This window comes from Malaclemys terrapin, chromosome 4 (genome assembly GCF_027887155.1).
Source record: "Malaclemys terrapin pileata isolate rMalTer1 chromosome 4, rMalTer1.hap1, whole genome shotgun sequence".
Classification (NCBI taxonomy): Eukaryota; Metazoa; Chordata; order Testudines; family Emydidae; genus Malaclemys; species Malaclemys terrapin.
Genome location: NC_071508.1, coordinates 141263660 through 141289899, shown reverse-complemented (window position 1 = coordinate 141289899; position 26240 = coordinate 141263660). Strand labels below are relative to the sequence as shown.

Below are 26240 nucleotides of genomic sequence, written 5' to 3'. Positions count from 1 at the left end.
AGCATTACTCTCTCCCCACGGAACATGTGGAGTTTTGAGGCTCTAGGGCTTTCCATCTGCCACTCCTGGAAGAAAACCCACTCTACGGTCAGTCTTTTCCCCAGACCCCATTCTATTCATGGTTATTTCTTTTACGGTACGTTGCTTTGTTTAGGTCTGAAAGTGTGCCTGAGAGGTAGATATTCCCTGCCCTGTGGAGCCTGGGCTCTAGTTCAAGCACAGATGATGCCATGAGCAACTGTAGTGCTTGTGAAAGAGAGTCTAACAGTGCCTGAGCCAGGAGGCCATAAGCATGTAGTGTAGGCTGGCATGGCGGGTAACTTTCCACGTACAGTACTCCCAGTGCAACCTAGTCAGTCCTCACCCGTACCCCAGTCTTGGACCTCTCCCAAGGGCAGGCTGCCAACAGAGTTGAATTTTGTTTGATTGGTCCCATCCCTAGCCCTGTTTAAACCTATCTCCTTGTCAGTTGTGCTTCCCAGGGTGGAAGGGCAGGCTGGGGTGCAGAACCACTGGTAACCTGAAAAGGGACTGGAATGGTTGGATGGGAAGCAGCTAGGTAGATGGAGCTTAGGCATCTTGGAGAGGTAATGCTCTGGAAGTAGAAATGTAAGTGGCTGGCCCAACTGAGAGTGGTCTCCCATTGCTCCATGGCTGCTGTTACATGGCATGACTGGCCAAGGGAGGACGGAGAGCATTGGCCGATCAGAAGGACCGATGGATCCATCCCAGTGTTGTGGCAATACAGGTGGCCATGAGGCCTAAGCAGTAAATATGGGCATATCCTCTACTCCATCACTAATAGTGTGTTCCTGTTGGTTCAGCTGCTGCAATCTCCTCCTTCTCTGCAGCCCATGGGGATGTGGTAATCTCCCAAGTGGCATGTGGCTTCTTAAACTGTAATTTTGGGCAGCAGGAGTGAGGGCGGTGAGCATGAGCCTGAGGGCAAAATGGTGGTGTTTTGGTTCCTATGCCAGGCTGTCTCTTGGCAGAGCCCCACAGTATACCCAAAGAATCAGTGATTCTTGTGCCCTGTACACTCTGATTGGAAGGGGAAGGAAATAAAGTGCATGTAAACCCAAGTGTTAGCATTACAGCTGAGTGAAATTTGGAATTTCTGTCCCACAGGAAATGCTGACCTTTCAGCACTTGGTTTTTGTCCCAAATCAAAATGAAAAATTGAAATGTTGAAATTTTTCATGGATTAGAATTTTGCCCCAATTTTGACATTCCTGAAAGCAAAATTTTTTGGTTTTTAGTTTGTTGAACTGACTCAAAACTAAGCATTTCGGGTCAGTTCAACATTAATGGATTTTCCCATTGTGGTTTGTTGCCTCATAGGAGTTGTATTTTGGGAGCTTGATGCACCCATTCTCCCATATGGGCCAGACTTCCTGGCTAGAATGCATCTCCTGTCATGCAGCTTGGTCAGATGGGAAATCCGCATTGCACTGTGGGAGTTGCAGTCTTTCAGGGAATCTGGCCCATAGGAGATATTGGGGCCTGTACAACAACTCCAATAAGGAAATACAATTTATTATTTTGTTGAACTGATTAGAAACATTTCAGGTTGGTTCAATAAAACAAAATGTCCAGGTTGAACCAACCCACAACAAAATATTTCCATTTGATTTTCCTGATGGAAAATTGAAAAATTTCAGCTAAATCAAAATCTTCCCATGGAGCATCTTGTTTTTGTGGAAAATGAGTTTTTCATTGGAAAATTCCTGGCCAGCTCTGGTTAGCATAGCCAAACTGAACGTAAGAGCATGCTATGAGCCAGCGCCAGCCTAGCCACGCTAAGTCTACAGATCCATCTAGCGATGGGGGAGCCTCCCTGGAGAATTGAGGTTTGGAGGCTTATCAGAACCCATTAAACACCAGGCCTGGGATTCATACAGAATGCCTGTCTACCTGAGAGCTCTCCTGTCCACAAGCCCTGAAGGACATGGTGGTTTCTTTTTGCAGGGAAAGACTGTCGTGCTACCTCTTACAATGCCTTATTGGTGTATGGACCATTCTCTCCACCATGATTTTTAGGGAGGCAATTACACTCCTCCTGACTGGCCTCAGATGATTGGGTGGTGTGGCTATAAGTGACTCCTCTCCTCCCTCTGCCCACACACATTGCTAGGGAGCAGCCACTCCCTGCTATGAAGTTTTTTGTTTTCCCCTAACAGAGTGGGAGACTGAGCCCAAAATTCAGCCACTCCCTGTGAGAGGAGTCAGCTGTGGCCCACTGCTAGCTTCCTGATTGCATGAGGGCAGACTAATCCAATCGGAGGAAACAGCACCCATACCATATAACTGTGTGTGACCAGTCGCAACACACCAGCCCTGCCTGAAATTCAAAGAAACCATGTGGAAACCCTGCAGACAAGCTCCCACTTCTTGCTACCCTCTCTTCCCATTACAAATATCAATGAGAAATCCTCAGGGATTTTCCCAGTGTTTACAAGGTTGTTCCGATTTCTCTAACATTTTGCAAACTCAAAAATAGGCAAACTTTCACCAGGGAGAGTTTAAAAAATAAATAAAAATGTTGCTGCAAATCCTTTTGGCCGGCTCATCTTGCTACACCTAGCCCCTTCTTACCGCTCACAGTAACTTGTCAGTGTTGAGTATTAGATTTCAGCATTAGTTAAATGATTTGGAAAATGTCCCACTGTTTCTCTATAAGCCCACTGTGTAACATTTGGAACTGCGACAGGAAAAACAGCTAGGGGTGTTGAGCTGATTTTACGCTTGCTGAAGCCTGATAGGGGGCTGAAAGGTGTCTCTTTAAAACCCTAGCAGCCCTGATGCTGCCACGCAGTTCGCACTCGACAACTTGGAACGAGCGGCTTCTTCCCTCTCTTTATTTGAAAGACGTTTTGAATCCACTTAATTATCTCGGCAAACAGGGAGGAGGTGATTTGAAATATGCGGAAGGAATCTTGAGACTTCACGCATTGAAGTTGATGTTAGGACAGGCCTAGAGTTATCGGGTGTTTTTCTAGGTTGTACTTGTTTATGGATTTGTGCCACGTATCAGCGATGGGATACGATTTGTTTTATAGTCGCACCCAGCGTCCCGGCTGAGATCAGGGCCCTGTTGGCTAAGCAGCGTGATTCTACAAATCAGCAAACATTAGTGTGAGAGGCTAGCTTCAAATGTACATTGACAGTGCTTTAGCTTTTAATCTGTAAAGCATTCTCCATGGGAGTTGGGAGAGGTGTTTTTTTAAGGTTACCCATATTCAGCCCCCAGTTTGACTTAGGGAATTGTTATTGACGTGAGTAGCACCGAGGGCCCCCGCCAAGATCAAAGCCCCAGTGAGGTTCAAGCTGCAGGTGTAAATTCCAGCTCAAGGAGCCCATCTCCATGCTAGCTCTGATCAAGCTAGCTCACTAAAAAACCAGAGTGTAGCCGTGCGAGCACAGGCAGCGGGAGTGGCTAGCTGCCCCAAGTACATGCCTAGCGTCTCAGGTGTGCCAGTACTCAGGGCAGTGAGTCCCTCCTGCTGCGTGTGCTCTACTTTTAGCACTCTGGCTCGATCAGAGCTACAGCAAGTATGTCTGCTTGAGCTGGGATTTATGCCAGGGTAGAGCTATCCACAAAGAGGTTAAGTGACTTGCCCAAGGTCACACAGGAAGTCAATGGCACAGCTTTAACACAGATCTCCTGAGTCCCAGTCCAATGCATCTAACCATAAGGCCATCTGTCTTCACTGGCTCTTTCTAGCCATATTTCTCTGCTTTTTATTGTTCTAGACTTTGGGACCTTGTGATGAATTGCTTCTTCCCCCCGCTCCCCAAAAATTAAAATAGAATTTGGATTTAAGCAATATATATCTGATATTTTAGTCTTGAGCCTTGGCAGTACCATCTGGGAGCACTGATGGTGAAATAAGACTAGCCTTTATTGTTGGGTGAATCATACAGCAAGCACCAGGAGTTGCAACTTCAGCAAACTCGGTGTTGCAAATCCCATTTAATCTCCTCTCTAATGTGGCAAGTCCACTTGCTTTGGGTCAGTCCTGGAAAACTCATCTGGGTTGTATGTTTAGGATGTGACTATTAATCTGCAAACCTGTCACATTCTTAAGGTGAGCAATCAGCGATTGTTCCAGAGCAAAATCTGAAGACCAGAGATTGTACACTGAATGCGTGATGGAGGAGTCAGTTGCACCGGACGTTGGCCTACCCCTGCAGGGCTTTCCATGAATGCAGAGCTGGGTGATGCCACCAGCTTTGACTTCCAAATTTTGCTGAAAAATTCTTTCATACTCTAACCAAAACAGCCCATTGTGTTCTATGAGCTCTAGATAGGAAGAGTTCACTTTCACTTGGACCTACTGATGAGGTGTAGCCCCAGCAGGCAACATTGGTTTGTTTTATACTGTTGCCCCTTTTTCAGATACCTGAGTCCCACTGCTGACACCAGCATTGCCCCTCTGCCAAATAGTAGCAGAATTCTTGGGCCTTCCAGGTTGGCTTCCCATTGGAGGAGAAACCAGTGACATGGATTCTTGGTATAGTCACACTGTAACTTTCTTTATTTCCGCATATACACTAGACCTGGAAAAGAGGCGGGCATCTCAGCTCACGCACCAATGCATGGCTTCCAGGAGGCTCATCTTTCTCAAGAATTGCCTTCAAATACAGTGAATAAAGTAGAGCATATTCTCTGCCATCTTCACAGCTTCTCTTAAAATGCTATTGCATATCGAGGCTAACAACAATATAGCATTTCTTCAAAGACTAAAATCTTGTTCGCACACTAAGCAAAAGAATTTTCAAGTCTATGTGTATCAGCACCATCTGGTAACTTCTACCATAACAATACTTCACACTTCATGCCTACAACTAGTCTTTCCATCAACTTGGTGAATGATTGATTCCCTCACAGATCCTTAGTACCTGCTGTTATACTGAAGTTGTACAAAACGTGGAGTGTGTTGTTGCACAACATCCCCGGGGGTTAGTTAAGTATTATGTGCACTTCACAGGTGGATAGAGGGAAGCACAGAGAAGTTAAATGCCTTGCCCAAGGAAGGTCAAAATGAGTTGGTGGCAATAGATTGGAACTCAGGAGACCTGACTCCCAATCCGCTGCCCCAATCACTAGATTAATTCTCCAAAATATTCCCTGATGCAGAGGCATTTTATTGTGGCTTGTGCTGAAGGCAGTGACGAGGGCAGGGAGGATAATTTAGTGTAAATTCAGTTACTGAATTTACTTATGGCTGGATGAAGATACTTCTCCCAAGGCACGAGAGAAACCACTACCGTTTAGCTTGTGGCTGCTGCAGCGTGCTGTCCTGCACACAGTTGTCTTAATAAAATCATAAGAATGACTCCAGTCAGGCTGGGGTAGGAGGACTGGATGTTGTGGGTGTTATGTCCCTGCCCCTCATTGGGTTTCGGATGATGCTCTCTGAGGTGCTGCTAAATGTGGGCTATTAAGTTGCCTGAAGAACAACTTTTTGTTTATCGTTTTCTTTTGGGGTTGCACCTTGGCTAAGGCAGGGCCCCATTGTACTCTGTCCATACGGTTAGCAAGAGACTGTCCCTGTGCTGAAGGGCTTGCCATCAGGAAAACTTGCAAGTCTTGGTGCTGTTCTGTGGATGTCACTTTGGCTTCCCCGTCCGAGCAGCAGGAAGGTAGCTGGTGTGTGAAGAATGGTAGGTTGGGGAGGAAGCCCAGCTGAGAGGTAGCAACACAATGGGACCAGTTACCAGCACAGGTTACCAGATTCCCAGAGTGTCTGCTGATTAAAGGTTTTACCCTCCCCCTTTAGATAGCAGGATTGGCTCTCACAACCAGTGAGAAGGTCCCTTCTTCCTTTGTCTTCTCCTCGCTCTGAGCTTTTTTAAGTGGTGTCGGATGTGTTCACTGCAGAATTGGTTACAGCAGCACTATCGTCCCATAAATAAAATACTGTAGCAACATGCAAGAAAACGGACTCATTTAACCACTGAATCTTCAAGCAAGCTGGTGATCTAGGATTGCTTTGTTTCCCAGTGGGGTACTTCATGCCTGGAGCAGGCTGTGTGAAACCAATTGTATTCTGTTTAGCATCTTCTCCATTGTTTTGGTTAGAAGCGATTGTCAAGTACTTGGGCCCAGATCCTCAAGGGTATGTGATACCGCCTTTGAGGATCTGGGCCTCTGTCCCTTTTGCTTGCATGTTCAGTGAGCTGCCTCGTAAAGAGGTTTCAAGCGGAGATACTGTAGCTTCTGATGTAAGGCATTTTGCTCCCCCACCTTTGTTAAAGGGGCATGGGGGAGAGGAGAACTTGCCTACTTCCAAGAGCAGGTGATTCTAAAGGTGCAACTGTGGTGAAATGTCCCAGAGCCTCACGCCCTGCATCAGGCTGACTCATCTTTCCAGCTGACGAAATCCAAACACTCAGAGGGATTTTCCAAAGTGTCTCAGTGACTCAGGGGGACGAGTCACATTTGAAGGTTGATGAGACACTTGCTTCTAAATCACTTCGATTCTTTGGAAGATCCCACTCACCGCTCCCTATGGGCCCAGCACTGCCACTCCTTGATGAACCAGGAATTCAACCAGAGCAGTGTTTTTCTTTTCTCCCACACTTCTACATCTCAAAAGCTGTGGAGCACAAAAGCTGTGGAGCAAATAGCTGGGAATATCAACGATTCTTTGCACTTAAGGGTCTGTTCCACCCAGGCCAACTGGAGCTAGGGATGCTAGGGAGGTAGGACGTCCTACCTCCCTAGCATCCCTAGCTCCAGTTAGCCTGGCTGGAACAGACCTTTAAGTGCAAAGAATCGTTGATATTCCCAGCTATTTGTGACCGCATTAAGCGGGAATCTACTGGAGGGGAAGATGTGTTCTCTGAAGTGGCACAATTTGTAGCTTCCCCCTCTGTAACACTGAACTCTGCTACTTCATTCAGATGCATGATGGATCAATTGGAATTAGAGATGCTTTTTATTAATAAAAAGCTGTTTGTGGTTCTAATACATATGCATTTGTTTTGATGTACTTGTAACATTTCTGTTCTTCAGTGTAGTGTGTTAGAGATTTGATTTTCAATTATCCTACTACGTGTAGGAAAGAACAAATCATTGAGATTAATGCTGCATTACCTTTTAAACTGCCCATTGTGTTTATATTGTGCCGTTGTTGGTACTCTGTTCCTACCATATGTGAGGGTCGTAAAATGTATAATCACAATTTTTAATCCTGGGATTTCATACGACTTTGCGAACACTGCACGGCTAAGCCTACATGCCATCATCGAACAGCAGCCAACAACGAGGTGGAACACTCCATGTATTTTAATAAGCCAATCATGTGAAGGCTTCTGTTTTGTACGACTCCATTTTGATTACTACGGTTTTATGTGCATTGGCGACTTTGAGCACTTTTGAAGGATTTCCTCCACTCTCTGTGTTTGACGGCATTGTGCAATGGGGCATCTGCTGAGGCTTCACATTCTGCATGTACAGATAACTTCATAGCGAGGATGAGAGAGAGGGAACAAACCCCCTGGGACAGATGTTAGTCACATCACTTAATGAATGACTGGAAGGCATTCAAATGCTATCATGGTGAGGGTGGTCTGATGTAGAATAGAATGGAGTCTTTGAATCCAAGGGCCTAGTTGTATACTTGTTCATGGTATCTTTAAACTCTGATCCCAGGGCAACTAACTACTCATGGGGAAACTGTTGAAGCTTCACTTTTTGAAGTAGTATGCTAGCTGCAACATTACTGTGTACGTAAAACTTTAGCAGATCAATAATTCATGGCTTTCCTCTGTGGGCTCTGAGAACGGCAGCCCTCCCTCCCAGCCACTAGCCCCTTAAGCACTTAGTTATTTGGTGTTTATCTTTGAATGTTCATGAACGTCTGTACAGCAGTGGGCATGCTAATGCTTGTAAATTAATAGTTTTTTTGAAAGCTGCATTAGCAATCCATTAACTTCACTAAGCGTTCAAAATGCTGTTTAGAACTCAAGATTGTTAATAGAAGTAACATAGTAATTAGAAGAAGGTGATGTATCAAACACTGTATGTGTTAATAAGAATGGCAACCAGGAAATTAATTATTACTTGAGATTGTGAGTAAAATTGATCTGGCTAGTAAATGATTTGGCTCTTTTTGGTTTCTGGTGTTTTTAGTTTTTAGTTTCTGGTTAGAAGAGAAGGTGAAAAATGCCCATGAAGAAGCCATGGCATTCAGGCAACATCTGATGTATCAGAGGCAAGGCAAAGCTTTCATATTTAAAGCTTACGTGCAAACGAATGCTATGGGCATAAGTGCTATTCCTAGCCACGTGGTCACTGCACTACCAGGAATTTCATGATGTTGAGATCCCCTTAGCCTGAGAAGAACCAACGTAAAACACCATTTTATTCTAATATTATTTAAAATATGTCACACACAAAAATGGAGATGTATTTATTGCACAAATCAAATGCAGCTATGAGACGTTTAATATTTGCCCCATTGGGTTGGATTCTGTGGACCTCATGGGCCCAACTCCCATTTGTGTGGAGCGGATCCTGTGATTGGGTCTGCTGCATACTTATTCCTGAGAAAAGTCACATGGGTGTTAGGAGACACAACGGAGATCAGAGAATCCTGTGACACTGCTTCTTTGCAGAACGAGGGTTTGACTTTGGTGTCCTGGTAATAGTGTGTAAATGACCACAAAATAGCTTCAAGGATAACAGAGTTCTCCCCATTTTTATAAAGTCTTTCTCCATGGTTCCTCTCACTTAAGTTGTTCCCTCAAGGGAACAGGAATGGGGGGCATTCTGATGGTTACTACTTGAATTACGGTAGCACTGATGGTCTTAAACAGAGATCAGGACTCCATTGAACTAGGCACTGCACATATACATCCTGAGAGGCAGGTGGGAGGAAAGATTATATTTCCTATGTTCTAGATGGGAAACTGAGGCACAGAGAGAGTAAGTGATTTGCCCAGTGTCACATAGGGGGTCTGTAGCAGCACCAGAAACTGAATCTAGATCTCTTGAGTCCTTAAGCAAAAGACCAGCCTTCCTTTCAAATGTAAATTCACTTCTTGTGGGGAAAAATCAATGGTCGGTTCATGTGTTTTCTTAAAATCACTCCAGGAGGACACTGCAATGCAAAGACTACTTCAGTGGGATGCCCAATTCCCGCTTATTAGATACCAACCACTTGGACAGCTGGGTTTTGCTTGTTCTCCTTCCAAAACCTAGTGATTGCTCTGTATTCATGATCTATATATTTGTTTGTCTTTCTCTGCTCCGCCTGTCACTCACTTGGTAATAACCCCACACTTGTTTCTACCACCTTTATGTTTTACTCAATTGCGAGTAATCCCTTAATCATATGTTTTGATCGGTAACTGTCTGATCTAGAAGTCACACACCTACTCATCTAGGAAATGAGAAATTTCTGCCCACACATGTTCTACAGACTGGAATAAAATAATCCAGTGCGAAGCTATATCTCAGCTGAACAGCTTGTGCAATTGCAATATCTGTTATACCAAGGAATGCCTGCGTGCTGTTTTGGTAGTTGTAAGGGCCTCACTCTTCCAAACCTGTAATTTTGTGACGGGACCGTAGTATAACACAGTGTGAACACCGGTCGCAGGTAGAAGGCTATAGCAAGGAAAATTTTGCTTCAGAGAAAACGGCTCTCAGGTGGAAAAGTGACACATTCTACCCGTGAAGAGCCTTCCATGCTGCACACAATAGAAGAGAAGTGCAAGCAGTGTGTGTCTGGATAGCTTGGTCACTAGGGCATCACACTCGTAGGCTACATGTACACAGCAGCTGGGAGGTGTGACTCCATCTTGAGGAAGATGTACCTGTGCTAGCTCCTCCCTGAGCTAATGCGGTAAAAAGAGCAGTGTGGCCTCAGTGGAACAGGGGGTGACTTGGGTTTGCTGCCTGAAAACATACCTAGGATCTCTGATGGGGTTGTAGTCACCGGGCTAGCCTGACCCATGCCACTGCAGCCACGTTGCTATTTTCCACACTCTCTAGCTCAAGTCAAACTAGTGCATTTATGTCTTCCCGAGCTGGGAATTGCACCTCCCAGCTGCAGTGTAGATGTCCCTTAATTCTTAATTTAGTTCAGGTCCCTCTTCAAGCACAAATGCTTCTGTGCTGGCCATTGTTGGAGACAGGAGATTAAACTAGGTGGACCGTGGGTGTGGTCTAGTCTGGCTATTCCTGTTCCGACCTGCTCTGGTTTTGTACTGTGTTCCTCATGCATTATTAAGGATCACAGGCGAGAGTGAATGGAGATAAGTATTGCTTTGCTGGTAGTCTGGCTCAGGAATAACCTGATCAGGAAGGAGTTTTGCTAGAAATCATTCTTGGTTTTCCTCCAGATTTTTTGTTTTGCAGATTCATAGGAAATACCACGATGGAGTTGTGATACCAACTTCATGTCCATAGAGTTGGTTAAGTTACCAGTTTCTGTTGAACCAGAAGTTGTACGTTTTCTGTGTGTAAGTGTATCCAATATCCGCGCCGTTCAGTCCGCTCTCACTGACCCCAAAGGTAGTCTTCTTCAGAGCACCATGCAAAGAAAGGGAATCTCAATTCCCCTGGCCCTAAGGCCTTGTCTACGCTAGAAAATTAGGTTGCTTTAACTACATCTGTCAGGGGCATGAAAAATCCACACTTCTGAGTCGCGGCATTAAGCTGACCTAAGTCGCTGTGTAGATAGAGCTAGGTCAACAGAAGAATTCTCCCGTTGACCTAGTTACCACCTCTTGGGGAGGTGGATTACCTACGCCGATGGGCGAATCCCTCCCATCTGCATAGGTTGTGTCTACACTGAAGTACTACAGCGGTGTAGCTGTGCCACAGTAGTGTTTTAAGTGTGGACAGACCTTAAAGACCCCTAGGCCACTCCCTTCTTTAAGATTGGGGCAAAAACTTCCCCTTCCACAGAGCACCCCAAAATGGAATACCCTATCTTTACTAGCCTTACAAATTGAGTTGCCTTAAAGGGAAAGGTTAGCTCAGGAGTATATCCTAGACATTAAGCAGAATGTGAGCACAGCCACAAAGAATATTAGTTGAGCAAGAGGGAACTTGCATATTAGAACGCCAGCTGCTGCCAGCTTGTGCTAAACATCTCACTAAGGAGCTGAATCACAAGATCCAGAAATTCCATCCTCCAGGGATGTCTCGTTGCTTTGTACAGTCTGAGAGTTAAAATCACATTTGTCCTACGGGGTGGGAGTGTCAAAAACAACAGAACCAGGAGTTCTGGGCTCTTTCAATGGAAATCTCCCCATAGCAGAGGTAGACATTTAGGAGTCCAGGGCTGTGGAAAACCAAGCTCTCCTGTTCGCCCCAGAATAGCCATCTCTTGTATCCAAGGAGCCCAGTTTCACATTATATCAATGTCCAAAACCAATTAGGAGATGCCTCTTCTTCTGGCACCGCCCCAATAGGTGCATACAATAAGCAAAGTCCTCTTTGGTTGCATCCATCCAGTCCTGCGTGCATAGCTGTTCATCTCAGTGATGTTTCAATAACACTTTTTTTTATTATTCCCCGGATCCTCCAATGTATCTTTGGTAGTACACAGCTGGGCACATCGCGCTGGGCAATTTTTGAGCAGTTTGCTGCAAAACCAATCATTCATGAGTACAAAACCAGTTGAACATGGGTGCCTCCCATTAGGCATCTAAATCCATATCTATACACCTAATAAACTGGCCTGTTTTTTTCTTTTTCTTTTTAGAGGTGCTGAGTCCTTGCTGCGCCCTTGACTTCTGCAGCACTGCGGGTTCTTGGCACCTCGTAAAAACCTGGCCACTTACTAGGTGTATAAATACAGACTTAGGTGCCTGAATTCAGGCACCTGTGACTGAAACCTTCACTTAAGTGCCAACTGAGGTGACCAGATGTCCTGATTCTATAGGGACAGTCCTGATATTTGGGGCTTTTTCTTATATAGGTGCCAATTACCCCCTACCCCTTGTTCTGATTTTTCACACTTGCTGTCTGGTCATTCTAGTGCAACTCTACTTACTGCAGTACAGGATACACATCAGGTGCAGTCATTGCCCAGAGACACTTACGGTCTATTTGATTTATGATTTGTATTGATCTCCAGAACTAGATGTCTTTCACAGTAACAGATCATCAATAAGACAAGAGTTACTATTTATTTTGTTTTCAAAGTGAGCCTGTAACTGTAAATATTAAGAGGATTTAAAGTGAGGAGCTCATGTTCCCATAACACTGCCACAGTCCAGCTAGGATGTTTTCACTCTTGGGTGCAATAGCTTGCAATGGAACGCTGTTTTCAGAGTGGTTGGTGCAGTAATCCGCGCTCTGCGGGTACTGCGTGTTTAATTAAACAGCAAGAAAAAAGTTTCCATTTGACATCAGCAAAGAGGTAACAAGAGGCAATGCATTTGCTTAAAGGAAGGACAGGATTAGGTGGGGTCCAGAGGAAAAAATGCTGATTGCAACTTTCCTTCATACTGCAGCATGCTTGGGTATATCAAATTTGATGACCGCTGAGAAGAACTACTGGAAAGAAACAAAAACATGGGTGTGACCTCCGAGAAAAGAAGTAGATGCAGACTTCAACCAGTGTGTGTTTTAAATTGCCATATTGTACCAGTTAATGTAAAATGTTTTCAAAATTGCTACCTATTTTTAAAAGTGAGTCTCCGCTTAAAGAAGAAAAATTCTAGTTTCTGAGCAGCTAGTATTATTGGCATCCTTCTAATCCATCTGCTTGAGTGTCTCATCCCTGTGGACTCATCCCAGTCCTTGGGGTGTTTAGTGATATCCATGTAATTACATCCTGCAATCATATGTTGCACCTGCTTTTTATAATGCTGCTCATTCACTGGTCCGGTGGTTGCTGCTTACTGTTGGATGTGGAGGAAAAAACACAATATAAACATCTGATTTTTAAAGAAGTTTATAAAAAAATACTGACAACTGAGCCCTGCTATATTTTGCATAAATTAATTTCCCCCCTCCTTGTAACAGTCTCCTCAACATACTGTGTTTTAAAACTACACAGTTACCCAAGTGTCTGTTCAGCATCATAGGGCAGACTAGGCTAAGGCCATGTATACACTGCAAAATTAAGTTGTCCTAACGTACTTTGCCATACAGCCACCACAGTAATTACATCGCTTGTACATGTCTACACTTTGCTTCTTGTATCGGTGTGCCTGTCCTAACCAGGAACACTTGTATTGATTGTACAGTACTATCAGTGTGGGCATTGTAGGATGGCTCCTGAAAGCCAGTAACAGTTGACATAAGCAATGCAGTGTCTTCACCGACACTGCATTGACCTCGGTGGAATTAAGTCGGCGTAGCAAGGGAGTTACATCTGTGGCAGCGAAATTTAAGTGTAGACTCTTCCATAGTTAGGTAGACACAAGCTGCCTTGCATCAGCCTAACTCTGCAGTGTAGACCCAGACCTAAAGCGTGACAAAGAGCAGTGCACGCAGCATCCCAACCTGCAATTCATTTCTTTATCTCGGCAAGCTAACGGGATTTAGTTCCTTCATAGACTCTTTCTACAAAAGCGTTTAATGTCCATTCACAAGTATTTGCCAGCAGACCAAAGAAAGTGGTGCTGTTGCTTGCACTTCAAAAGGCTGCTTTGCAACCATCCAACCGTTCTTAATTCCAGTTAAGACAGACTGATGAAGGAGCTTGAGTTTGGGAGCACAAACCTGGTAATCATTTAATGAACGTAGGCTGTGCTCACCATGGTGTAAAAGAAATTCCATGAGGTAAATAGGCCACTTGAAACTTGACACCACACACACTGGCAGATTGTTGTTTATTTGTATTGCAGTTGCATCCGAAGAAGTGAGGTTTTTACTCACGAAAGCTTATGCCCAAATAAATCTGTTAGTCTTTAAGGTGCCACCAGACTCCTTGTTGTAGTTGCACCTAGGAGCCCCAGTCACAGACCAGGCCCCTATAGTGCTAGGCACTGTACAAAACAGAACAGGACTGTGGTGTTTCCCTGGAGATATGCACATATACTGACTCTTTAATGCGATAACTGGAGCTGCCAGCTTTGATTAGTTTGATTTGCGTGGACATAGCCCAGTTTTTTCCGGCTGGCACTATGACGGTTTGGGAATAGGTCTGCGTCAAGTTGTGCGTTCCGTGTTGTCTTTTGAATGTCACTTTGAGGGTAACCATCGTTGTTTATTTAGAGCATCTCTCTTGTAGCAGGGACTAGACACCGACTGGGGAGGCTACATTTGGGAAGCAGTGACAGAGCAATCAAAGGCGATCAACGTTGAGTGGCTCTGCCCTAGTGGAACAATGGGTTTGCTCCTAGCAGGGGCTATTGAATTTGATCCCAAACTATGTATACCCCAAAGCCAACCAGAGTTGGATGGGTGGGCAGGGGAGGGGAGCTGGAGCTTGGAAATTCCCCAAATAAATGGGCAAGAAAGGTGACAGACTGTTTTAAAAGGAGGCTGCTTTTCTAAGCAAGAGGCCATTTTACTGCCAGAGGCGTGAAACATGACCAAGGAGGTTGGAAGAACCTCCTGGCATAAGAAGTCTGGTCAGACCCAGGACTCCTGGGGGTGGTAAAGTCACACCAAGGGGAATGCAGCCAGGAGTTTGTTTTCCTCCAATCTGGCTCTAGTGCTGTTTAGGAGGAAAAAGGAAGCAAGAAATTCCATTGCTAAGCCCGTGTGTGCTTGTTTTACTGCCACGTGGTCCCTGAAAGGTGAAACTAGAAAACTAGAGCACTCCTAGCCAGGTGGACCCTGGGGAAGTTGACTAAGCAACTGGGAGGGCTGTGGCACTTGTTCCAGGGTCCAGGCAGCCGGACCGCAAAGTCCCACTGCCCAAGAAGGGCGTTGGTTGTGGGGTCTGCACCTGGGAGTGCGCTTGAGAGACCCAGAATGAGGAACAGTGATCGGTCACTCTCCAGACCCAGGGGCTTAGAAACATGAGCGATTTAGGAGCTGGATCCAATCACAACAGCCTGGTGTCCATCCAAAGGGTTGGCAGGATCGTGTTGTGACATGTACTTGGATGCTATTAAATATCAGTGGATATAAAATAGAGGGGGAGATTTTCCAAGGCACCCAACTCCCAGAGATATTCAAGAGCAAATAGGTGCCTAGCTGCCCTTTTTGCCTTTGAAAATCTCCCCTTGAGTATTTGGATGCTCCTCGGTGCTGGCATTCCTGTAGTCCCATGTGATAAACGTATTTTTACCAAGCGACTTCACTTTAAAACTTCCTCTGGGTGAATTGGTGATGGCTGAACTTTATTAAGTTTTTTGTAAAAGCCCAGCACTTCCTCCCTTCCTGCCACTTTCACTGATTGAGGGGATTTGTTGGCTTACTGAATACAGAAGATGTTGTATATCAAGCTTTCCATTGTGACATACATGAAACTCAGGAAAGGGTTAAATTACTAGATTAGTGTCCTTCCCTCCCAGTAAGATCTGCTAATGAGTTTATTGGCTAAGATAGTACAAAAGGAGGAGGGATAGCTCAGTGGTTTGAGCATTGGCCTGCTAAACCCAGGGTTGAGTTCAATCCTTGAGGGGGTCATTTAGGTTTCTGAGCAAAAATCCGTCTGGGGATTGGTCCTGCTTTGAGCAGGGGGTTGGAGTAGATGACCACCTGAGGTCCCTTCCAACCCTGAGATTCTATGATACTCCATTCCCTACTGCAGAGCCTTGGTGAGTGGAGTTTTACACCAACTAGTCAGGGTTGGAATTTGGATCTCTTACTGCTCGAGTAGTTGAATGTTTCTTTCATCGACGATGCCTCATTTTTCCAACATATCCCGGCTCTGCTAAGTCCTGGCTGTTTCCCTGGAATGATGCAGATAATAACAAAAATAATTAAGAATAAAAATGTTCTGAATTCCTTGGTCATGCCCATGTCATCTCTCATCTCAACTTCTACTGTGATCACCACCGTGACTCCCCACCGCTTCTGTCCCTCTCCCCTCCAGGTTCATAAAAAACATCTCCTGCCACCTCACTCATGTCTTCCCTTTCTTAGGTCCCTCCAGAGGCTTATGCTCCTGTCTGCGTCAAGGATAAAGTCCTTCAAACCTTTTTGTAGATTTTAAAGGACCATTGTGATTGTCTAGTCTGGCCTCCTGCATAACACAGCCCATAGGATTTCCCTGTATTAATTCCGGCTTCAAATCAATATTTGTGCTTGAACTAGGCATCTTTTTTTTAAGCAAAACATCCTATTTTGATTTTAAAATGTCCCGTGATGGAGAATCCACCACAACTCTTGGTAAATTGTTCCATTGGTTAATTATCCTCACTGTTCAAAAGTGCATCTTATTTGAGTCTGAATTTGTCTAGATTCAATTTCCAGCAATTGTATCTTGTTATACCTTTGTCTGCTAGATTTAGAGGTCTCTCTTATCTAATTTCTGTTGTCCATGTAGGTTCTTGCACAACCCAACTTCTGCACAAGTCTTTCCATTCTCACCTTCTTCCATTCCCACCTCCTGCTTCCTAGGTTTCTTTCAACTGATTTTTGTTTTGTTTTTTGCTTGCATGGTCCAGATTTTGTGCCTCGTTAGAACAACCTGTGATGGGTGTCTGGCAAGCTCCCTTCCAAAAACACTTCTGAGTAACCGCCGGTTCTGTGGAGCATTCCAGCTCGGAGCCCTCTTTCTTGTGGCTGTGCTCTTGTTTGTTTGGCATGGCTTACCCTCCTTGCTCACTCTAGCTCTTACGTTCTCGTTTGCTTCTGAACCTTTCAGTGCTATTACTCCAGACACAGTATTCACACCACGCTTTAAAATTTGCCGCTTTCTCTCCCAGAAAGGAAACTACACTAAACACACAGCAGTGCTTCCCAACGCTCTTTGCTACGCAGTTCACCATTTAAAGTAACGAGCTTAAAACCCACCTGGTTTAAAAACTAACTTTGAAAGAAAAACTGAATATTAGCAGCTTGCACTACTTGTGCTTACGGGAGAGACCTCAGAGCAGCCACAGTTGCTTCCAGTGAAATGCCTTGAAACATTAGCAAAGCAAATCGTTACGTTGCTATGTTGTACCTACCAGAAGCAACCTATGAAGCCTTTTGAATTAAATGCCCAATGTGTTTTCAAACTCCTCTTCAAATAGAGTTTGGACGTGGAAATGGGTTTCCCCATCTAAAGGTTAATAGTTTAACTGTATGGGATAAATATTTGAAAGTAGCATATCGGTTTCCAGTAAAAACACTCTGGGTAGAGACTTCCTTTTAGTAGCAGACTGTGTTCTGTTATTTTACGTGCCTTAGTTGTAATGGAAATGGAATATTTAAAATGGCAAATCTTTCTGCGTGAGTGTGCCAAGAGTGGAATGGCGAGGCTGGTGGAGGACAGGGCTGAAGTGCAATGGAAGGAGGTAGGGGTGTGTGTGTGTGTGTGTGTGTGAGTGAAGAATCCAGCCTCTACTATGCCAGACTAGCCTGTGTTCTCCTTCTATCACTGAGACGGGGACTAGATTCACCCGATTTAAGAATGAGAGCACAAATGGCAAATGCGCTACAAAGTCAATTGTCGACTGGACTCTCCCGGTGTCGAATGATTCAGTGCATGCTTGTTAATTGGATCTACACAGGAATTTGAGGTTGCACACTGCAACTATGCGCTGTTCTGGCTCTGCGGCAGAGTTGCAAGTGAACCTTGTAAATTGAGAGTTGAACTGTTGGCTTCAAAAACTTGAAATAGAATTCCTCTTCCTACCCCCAGTTTCAAAGAGATTGTGGGTTTGAAGGACAATCCGTGGCTGCTTCATTTTGAGTGTCCATGGCGCAGAATACCATGACGCTTTCCTGGGATACAAATCCTCTGTGGGAGTGCATAAAATCCCAAAAGCCAGAAGTGGCCTTACACACACAGTACAGCCTAGTTTTCATGGATCTAAACTACTGTGAAGAATCAGGCCTTCGCTTTTCCATTTCTGTTATTGCTGACCATAACACTCATTAGTCACTGATTCTGGGGAATTTCACGTTCATTTGTTGCCACATGTTATTGACTTAAACATGCCTCTTTCAAGTACAATGTAGGATGTCATGGCGTAGGTGTTTCTGAGTAACGCAGTGCTGTGTTCTACAGTTAAACGCTGGAAGTTGAATACAGTGAAACGTACCGTGTTAAGGATAAATAAATGTTTACAACTTGCAAATGTATCAAAAAATCTATAGTCTACTCACCCACCGTGTGTTCTACTCTCACCACCACGACCACCTTCTTTTCCTCTGGCCGTTTTGTCAGACTGATCCTCCTTTGTTTTTGTCAAAATGCCTAAACTCAAAACACATTTTTTCAAGTTGGCTCAAAATGAAAAGTTTCAACCGAACTTGACATTTTTCGATTACTGAAAACTTTTGGAAAAGTTTGTTTTTTTTGGTTTGGTTCAACCCCCTGAAACAAAACTTTTTTTTTTCTTTAAATTTTCAGAATTGCTCGGGAACCCAAAACATCCATTCTTCACCCAGTTCTATCTTTGCCTTAATCTCTATTTCCACTTAGGTAAAAAAATCTTGACTTCTGCACAAGTTGTTTACAATGTGGTAAATATTATTGAGTCTAACTTTAAAATATAAAGCAATGGCAGTCTACAAAGCATACCTCATGGGAGTTGTAACTTTAAAAACAGTCTCCCATGCTGAGCTATTGGTTAGACCTGTGCAACCATTTTCATAACATTTATTATATCCGTGTGTAGAGGCCCCATCTGAGATCAATGCCCCATTGTGCTGTGCATTACACACACACACATAGTAAGAGGCTGTCACTTTTTCCAAAGAGCTTTACAGTCTAAATAAACAAAACAGACAAAGGATGAGAGAGAGGAAGTATTAACTCTATTTTACAGATGAGGTGCTGAGGCATTGAGATTGTGAGGTGACGCAGGTTATAGAGGGAAGCCTGTTGCAGAGTCAAATATTGAGCCTTGATTTCTCAAGTCCCAGTCCTTTCCTTAGCCATAACATCGTCACCGATTTCAGTGGATGCTGGATCATGCCCTAATGCAGGGCTTGTCGATTGTGTGTGGTTGAAAAAAGATGGGAGGTGGGTTTTTTTTTTTTTTTTTGCCCTTTTGTGCTTGGATTTGTATTCCTTTCTCTTTCCCTTATCAACTTATTTTGATTAATAGATTTTTTTTTAACTGTAATGATTGCTGTAGTAATCGGGGCTTCTAGAAATCCAGAACTTTATTGGAAATCTTCTTGCACGTACTAGCAAAGTCAGTTTGCGCATGGATTTGAACACATGATCAATAAATGTAAGACTTAAAGCTCCTCAATGGGTGTGTAATTGGAAAATGTTCCAGGATACCTGTTCTGAGCTGAACTAATGTCCTTGGGAAGTGAAATCAAATATGTGCAATAGATTTTTAGATAAACTTGTGTCCAGCTCATTTTTGACTATTCCACCCCCCCCCTTCTACCCACTAGAAGTGTACTGTATCAGAGGGGTAGCCGTGTTAGTCTGAATCTGTAAAAAGCAACAGAGGGTCCTGTGGTACCTTTAAGACTAACAGAAGTATTGGGAGCATAAGCTTTCGTCGGTAAAAACCTCGCATCTTCAGATGCAAGTAATGGAAATCGGATTTCCATTACTTGCATCTGAAGATGCGAGGTTTTTACTGACGAAAGCTTATGCTCCCAATACTTCTGTTAGTCTTAAAGGTACCACAGGACCCTCTGTTGCTTTTTTTAGAAGTGTACTGTAAGAAGTGAATAGCATTGTGATGCACAATAGCTTCCACCAAAGGACGTGTGCAATGGGAAAGCATCAGTTTTTAAAACTTAGTTTCCTTTTTACTGTAATAAAAAAAGCCAGGGTACATGCCTCTGTACAGGGTGACTTGTAATATGAACTGGTGTGCTTTGTGCATGGATGGCCATAGTTTTTGGGTTTTGTTTTACAAGACGTAGACTTACTTCCCTATATCCTTGATTATACTGAATGGAATGTGTGCCTGGATTATACCAGCTGGAGTGCTGCATGTAGGGCTGCCAGCCCTCCAGGTTTGTCCTGGAATCTCTAGGAATTAAAGGTTAATCTTTAATTAAAGATGGTCATGTGATGAAAGCTCCAGGAATACGTCCAACCAAAATTGGCAACCCTAGCTGCATGGCTTGTAAATTCTTTGAGGCGGGGACCATTATTTTTGTTCTGTTTGCACTGTGCTCAGGACAGTGGGGCCACGATCCCTGAATGGGCCCCTGGAGGCTGCCACCTTACCAAAACACAAATAATTTTATTAATAAAAATTAAAATTCAGCTAGACAAACTCTTGTACGCTAAAAAAGCCGCAGAGCTTGTGTCTCAGATCCTGAGGTTGATGCACGCACTGGTCTGTTCCTGGGGCCATTTGTAATGTGGATGGTCAAAATGTCTAACTACAGCACCAAAACATCCATCACACAACAAGATTTTAGGCTGTGTCAGATTCTCTGATGAAAATGCACATCCCTAGGATCGGTGTTCACTTTGGAAAAACACCTTTCTGCTCTGCCTGGACACTGATTTATTTAATTTCCCGATAAAAGCCTTGACATATGTCTAGCTGCCGGAGACCATGATGCTGTGAGACTGTTCTAGTCTCCTGATGACTGGCATGTTTCTTAACGAGACTTGAAAGTAAAAATAGATGGTTTCTCCATAAGCAAAAAATGTGGCCAACCTAATGGCGGTCTTAGCACAACGGGAACTCTAGGGCAGTGGAGCGTCTCTTCATGAATTTATTAATGATAAAAATACAGCTTATATTTCCAGTTCTTGCCAATGGAGTTGGGCATGAGGGAGGACTCTTTTTTTTCTGTGGCACGCTGAACTCAGGTACTAGTTTCAGGATGATACCGTGTTCTTTTTCAAGTCACAACCATGGTCTGCCTTGAGCTCCATAGGTCTTCCAGTTGCAAAGCAGCGTAGACAGAGAGGTGAGATACAGGAGACTTCTGCAGCAAATCTGGTAGATTATTGAAGTGCATTCTCGCATCCCTTGTACAGCCATACTCATACGACCTCTGGGCACTGGAATGAACTCTGGAGTTTTGGGTTCAATTCCTGCCCCTACCACAGCCTTTCTGTGTGACCTTGGGCAAGTCACTTACCTTTGCTGTGTATCAGTTCCCCATCTGTAAAATGGGGATACCACCAGTTCCTTTCTCCAGCAATTTGCTGGTCCTGTGTTAAGACTGTAAGGTCTTTGAGATTGATGCTGGCTCTTGCTATGTGTTTGTACCGCACCTAACACAGTGGGGCAGCAATCTTGGTTGGGCCTTCTAGGTACTGCTGTCATACAAATAATAAGAATGTGGATGATTGGAGTAGTCTGCTTCCATGAGGATACGCAGAGTAGAAGTGATTATTCAAGTTGGCTGGGAAGGTCCTAGTTACCCATTCTGCATCATGCTTGTCTTAGACATATTACTTCATATGGAGCTTTAACTCTCCGTTCTGTACAGTTCCTTTCAGCCTGCTGTAATATATAGGAAGTTTGGGTCCAACTCTTGCTTAGATGGGTGTACTTGGTAAAATGCATGTCTTTCTAAATGTAATAAAGGTGTTTTCCAGAAGGAACTGTGCAAAGAGATTTACATCCTACTTGCTCCTGGAATCCAGCTGTGATGCCAAAGTCAGACAGAGGTCATGAATAATAAAGATAATTATCATTATTGATCCTGACAAATCAATAGTCTTTGGGAGGGAGGGAGGTTGTGGCAGTCATTATACTATGTTGTAGCTCTCCATTGACTTACATTACCTACCTGATTTTTATTTATTTTATTTATTTGTGATTTAAAATTCTGTGTGTTTTGTGTTTTTTTTTTTTTTTTTCCCCCCAGGATGAACTTGACCTCACAGACAAACACCGAGAAGCCATGTTTGCACTTCCGGCAGAAAAGAAATGGCAGATCTACTGCAGTAAGAAAAAAGTAAGAGACTTTGGTTCTGTGAGAGAGAGAGAGAAATGGATGTGGGTTTGTCTTCTATATTCCTTATTTTCTGGAAAAGTTCTCTAAAATTTATTAGAAAGCAGTAACATTTCTATAGGGCTTGTTGAATCATCCCGTAGGGTTGAATAAGAATGCATCTGTTCTATGGAGTACTAGAGAATGTCTCAGGAAAAAAATATATAGAAAGCATCTTCCTGCCTGCTAAATTCTTTAGTATTTTTAGAGTAACTTCTACAAAACTCTGATCTATTTCTGTAGGACTCTAATGGTTTTTTATCCCTTTTAAGTTCTAGAAGACTTCAGTGTAAAGGATGTTTGACCCCCTGCCCTTCCCCCAATTAAATATAGATCTCACTCCCCTTCCCCTCCCCCTGATGAGAATTGTAGAATATCAGGGTTGGAAGGGACTTTAGAAGGTCATCTAGTCCAACCCCCTGCTCAAAGCAGGCCCAATTCCCAGACAGATTTTTGCCCCGATCCCTAAGTGATCCCCTCAAGGATTGAACTCTCAACCCTGGGTTTAGCAGGCCAATGCTCAAACCACTGAGCTATCCCTCCCCCAAGGGAGGATCAGATTGTTTCCTCCCTTCCCTAGAATACATTCCTCCAAGGTCTTGAAACTGTCACAAACATCTTTCTAGCCAGGCAGGAGTGGGGCGGAAACTTTACAGTGTTGAAGTCTCTTGCTCTTGGCTAGAAGAGTTTCTGCTGAATTATGCACACAACAGTTGTACTCTCCCCCACACCCCTTTGCACTGCTGTTGTGATCTGCAGCTCCACCAGCCATCAGAGGGTGGTCCCAAGAATCCAGTCCTGATTTTTCACGATGGCAGGCTCTGTTGAAATAGCTTTCCATTTTCATTCTCTGAAATATAGGAATTCCAGACTGGATCAGACCTGAGGTTCATCTAGTCTAGTATCCGGTCTCTGGCAGTGGCCATCACCGGATGCTTTGGAGGGCAGTGTAGGAACCCCCCAGTAGGCTAATGTGGTTAATATGCCCCTGAGGCTAGGTCTCTTTCAGGTTTCTTGTTAGCGACTGGCTTAAGCCCCGAAGTCTGAGGTTTAATATTCCTTTCAAAGTTTTGCTGTCATTGGCTATTCATATGGCTATCAAAAATAATTAGTCTCTTTTTAGAATCTTGTTCTTGGACTCAATGACTTCCAGTGTCAGTGAGTTCCACAGTCTAATTACACATTGTGTGAAAGTGTTTTTTCCATCAGTTTTGAATTTGCCACCTTTTAATTTAATTGAATGTCCCCTTGGTCTTGTGTTACGAGACAGAGAACGATCTCCCTTTCTCCAAAAAATGTTGAAGTAAACACTGACTGCATTAGGGAAGACCTGGAAAAATCCGCTGTACAGTAGGTGGGTGGGAAGTTTTTATAGGGCATAAAGGGTGAGATGGTAAGGTATAGTCCAAACAAGACTGAATATAAATTGTATACTTGACTGCTTTCAATATGAAGTTTGTCATCTTCCAGGTGATTGATGGCCCCCGCATATCTTACACTGAAATCTTCTAGAACTAAAAAGGGATAAAGCCAATAGGGTTCTACAGAATTAAAATAAAGTGACTCTGATAAAAGACCAAGACTGTCATTAAATCACCAATTCATTAATAAAGAAATTGGCTGAAACTTGTTAATTGGCCTGTGGGCACAATAGAATCCAGATACGATACGGCACTGGCTGCATTTTCCACGTCTGATGGAGTGAAATCTTGATGCCCTCCTAATGGGCACACAAATGCAAAGTTCAAATTTACACACTAGTGGCATGAGCACATCTGCCAGTGCTATTAAATTTCCTGTTAGAAAATGAAGTATAAGTGAGATACAGCTATATTTCTAATGTAGCTGCTCCAGGTAACCAGCATTGCAGGGTAAGGGCAGTCAAAGAGCTGTTTTGTTTTCAATAATAATGCTATTGTGTCTTCTAACAACTGAACAACTTATAAAACTGAGAAGGGAGGAGGCTGGCTTTGAAGTGATGTTACAAAATATAGCGCCATCACTTAAATAGCTCTTCTATTGACCTGATCACTCCCCACCACAGTTGCCATTAATCGTGGCATTGGGAGGGGAAGGGAAAAGACAACTTCATGCCCTTGAAATGATGCCACTAAAACTATTAACATCGACTAAGGCATTTTAAAAAAAACTTTCCCCCTTTTCTTCCCAACTGCCATCTTCTCGTCCTACTCGTGTTCGTTAGCCTAATGTTCTGGTGGCCCATGATTTATTCAGTACATTAACTCATTCCTCACACTGGTTAGGTCAGAGGAGGGCAAACTACGGCCCGCGGGCCACATCCAGCCCGCAGGACCATCCTGCCCGGCCCTTGAGCTCCCGGCCGGGGAGGTTCACCCCCAGCCCCTCCCCTGCTGTCCCCTTTCCCCCGTAGCTATGCCGCTGCGTGGGCAGCGCTCTGGGCGGTGGGGCTGCGAGCTCCTGCAGGGCAGTGCGGCAGCATGTCTGGCTCTGGCCGGGCAGCGTGGCGGCCAAACATGCTGCTCTGAGCAGCATGGTAAGGGGGCTGGGGCCAGGGTGTTGGATAAGGGGAGAAGGGTCTGGGGGGGACAAGGAGCAGGGGGTGGTTGGATGGGCGGAGGTTCTGGGAGGGGGGGCGGGGTTATGGTCAGGGGATGGGGAACGGAGGGTTGGATAAGCATGGGGGGGCCTGTTAGGGTGTGGGGGTGTGGATAGGGGTTGGGGCAGTCAGGAGACAAGGAGTGGGAGGGGGTTGGATGGGTCGGGGGTTCTGAGGGGGCAGTCAGGGAGTGGGAACTGGGAGGGGTCGGATGGGGGGGGGGGGCAGGCTGTTTGGGGAGGCACAGCCTTCCCTACCTGGCCTTCCATACAGTTTTGCAACCCCAATGTGGCCCTCGGGCCAAAAAACTTGCCCACCCCTGGGTTAGATGGTGAATCTCTCTTCTTCTCTCCGACCCCTCCTCCCCAGTTATCCTCTTGTACTTTGTACTGACAGGGCTTTAAAGTGCTAGGTCAGTAATGGGTGCGGCAAGTCAAATCTAGGGATGGGTTCACCCTGAGGAGTTTTGGATTTACAACAGAGCTCACTAACCTTTTCCTCTCTCCTCCCACGGACCCTCCCCTCCCTGTAATTTTAAACTGAGGAGAGCTGCCAGAGTTCAGATGTGCTGAGAGAGAGACGGGTCTGATCAGATATAAGATAGTGGTCTACTTGTAGCTCATACCGTGTGTCTGGTGTTTCTAAGGCACCTAGGATTTAAACCATCTGGGCAGGAATTCTGCTACACCCCTTTGTTGTGGGTGGTCTCCTCTAAGCAGGGTACAGTCTTAGCCATTTTTGAGCCCATGATGCTAGTGGGTTCAAAATGAGTGTCCATGCGTCCCTCATAACTTCTTTTTGTTAGGGAGACAAGTTCTACTACTTCTTACATAAGACTCCCCTCCAGTGGTGGCTTCCAGGGCTCAGCGATGCACCCAAACATGTTTTCCCCCCCACCCACACTTTTGGACAATGCTTTATAGAGAAGGCCCCTGAAAGGATTAAATCTTGTGAGGTGGCGAGCTCGTGTCTGGCCATGGAGTTCTAGAATGCCAGGGGTCATGGAATTTGACAAATGGACTCCTCACCTGTGCCAGCAGTAGTGTGGTGGATCCATGGCATACCAGTAATTTTTCAACCTTGCTGTAAAAGTTGGCCCTGAAATACCAGAGATTGCATCCTCTCATAAATTGCATCCTCTCTCTTTTTAAAGGCATAACATTGATATTGTATACGATTCAACGGCACCAACCCTTTCCTTCGTGATGTTAGGCCAACAGAAGGCTTATACTGCCCCTGTAGGATTGTTTGAAGCCTCTAGTGAATAATATTGAAATCTATCATACAATAGGACTAAAATGTCTCTGGTTTAAATTTGAGAGGAGAAGAGAAGTTAACAAATGAATAGGCATAGTTCTTAACCAGCAAGACAGCAAGAAGAAAATGCTGGTTCATCACTGCCTCCAGGTTTGATGGTGTCATACACTAGCACATCTGGATAAGCACAGGAGCAATTAAGTTTTAAATCAAGCACAGCCCTATAATTATATGGTGTATGGAGCCTACGTGTTATCTCATCTGTTGGAGTTTGGTTTTGCTGGGACTAACATCCTCTTCTTTCCCTGGTCCAGCACATGCACGCTTTACAAATTGTGTGTAACAGTTTGACTTCACAAGGATTTTTAAAGTAACTGATCACAGAAATATATTGGGTCTTAAAAATGTTATCCTGTAGAGCAGTCGGATTCCAGCAATCCTGGG

General features: G+C 44.4%; 1 protein-coding gene across 2 annotated transcripts in view; it reads left to right on the top strand.

The window, feature by feature from the left end:
* Positions 1-26240, top strand: part of DAAM1 (dishevelled associated activator of morphogenesis 1) — a 183002-nt gene that overhangs the window by 70139 nt on the left and 86623 nt on the right. For both annotated transcript variants that reach the window (XM_054026064.1, XM_054026065.1), the window contains exon 3: positions 21836-21925. In XM_054026064.1, coding sequence (XP_053882039.1) covers positions 21836-21925 — 90 coding nt within the window. The remainder of the gene's footprint in view (positions 1-21835; positions 21926-26240) is intronic.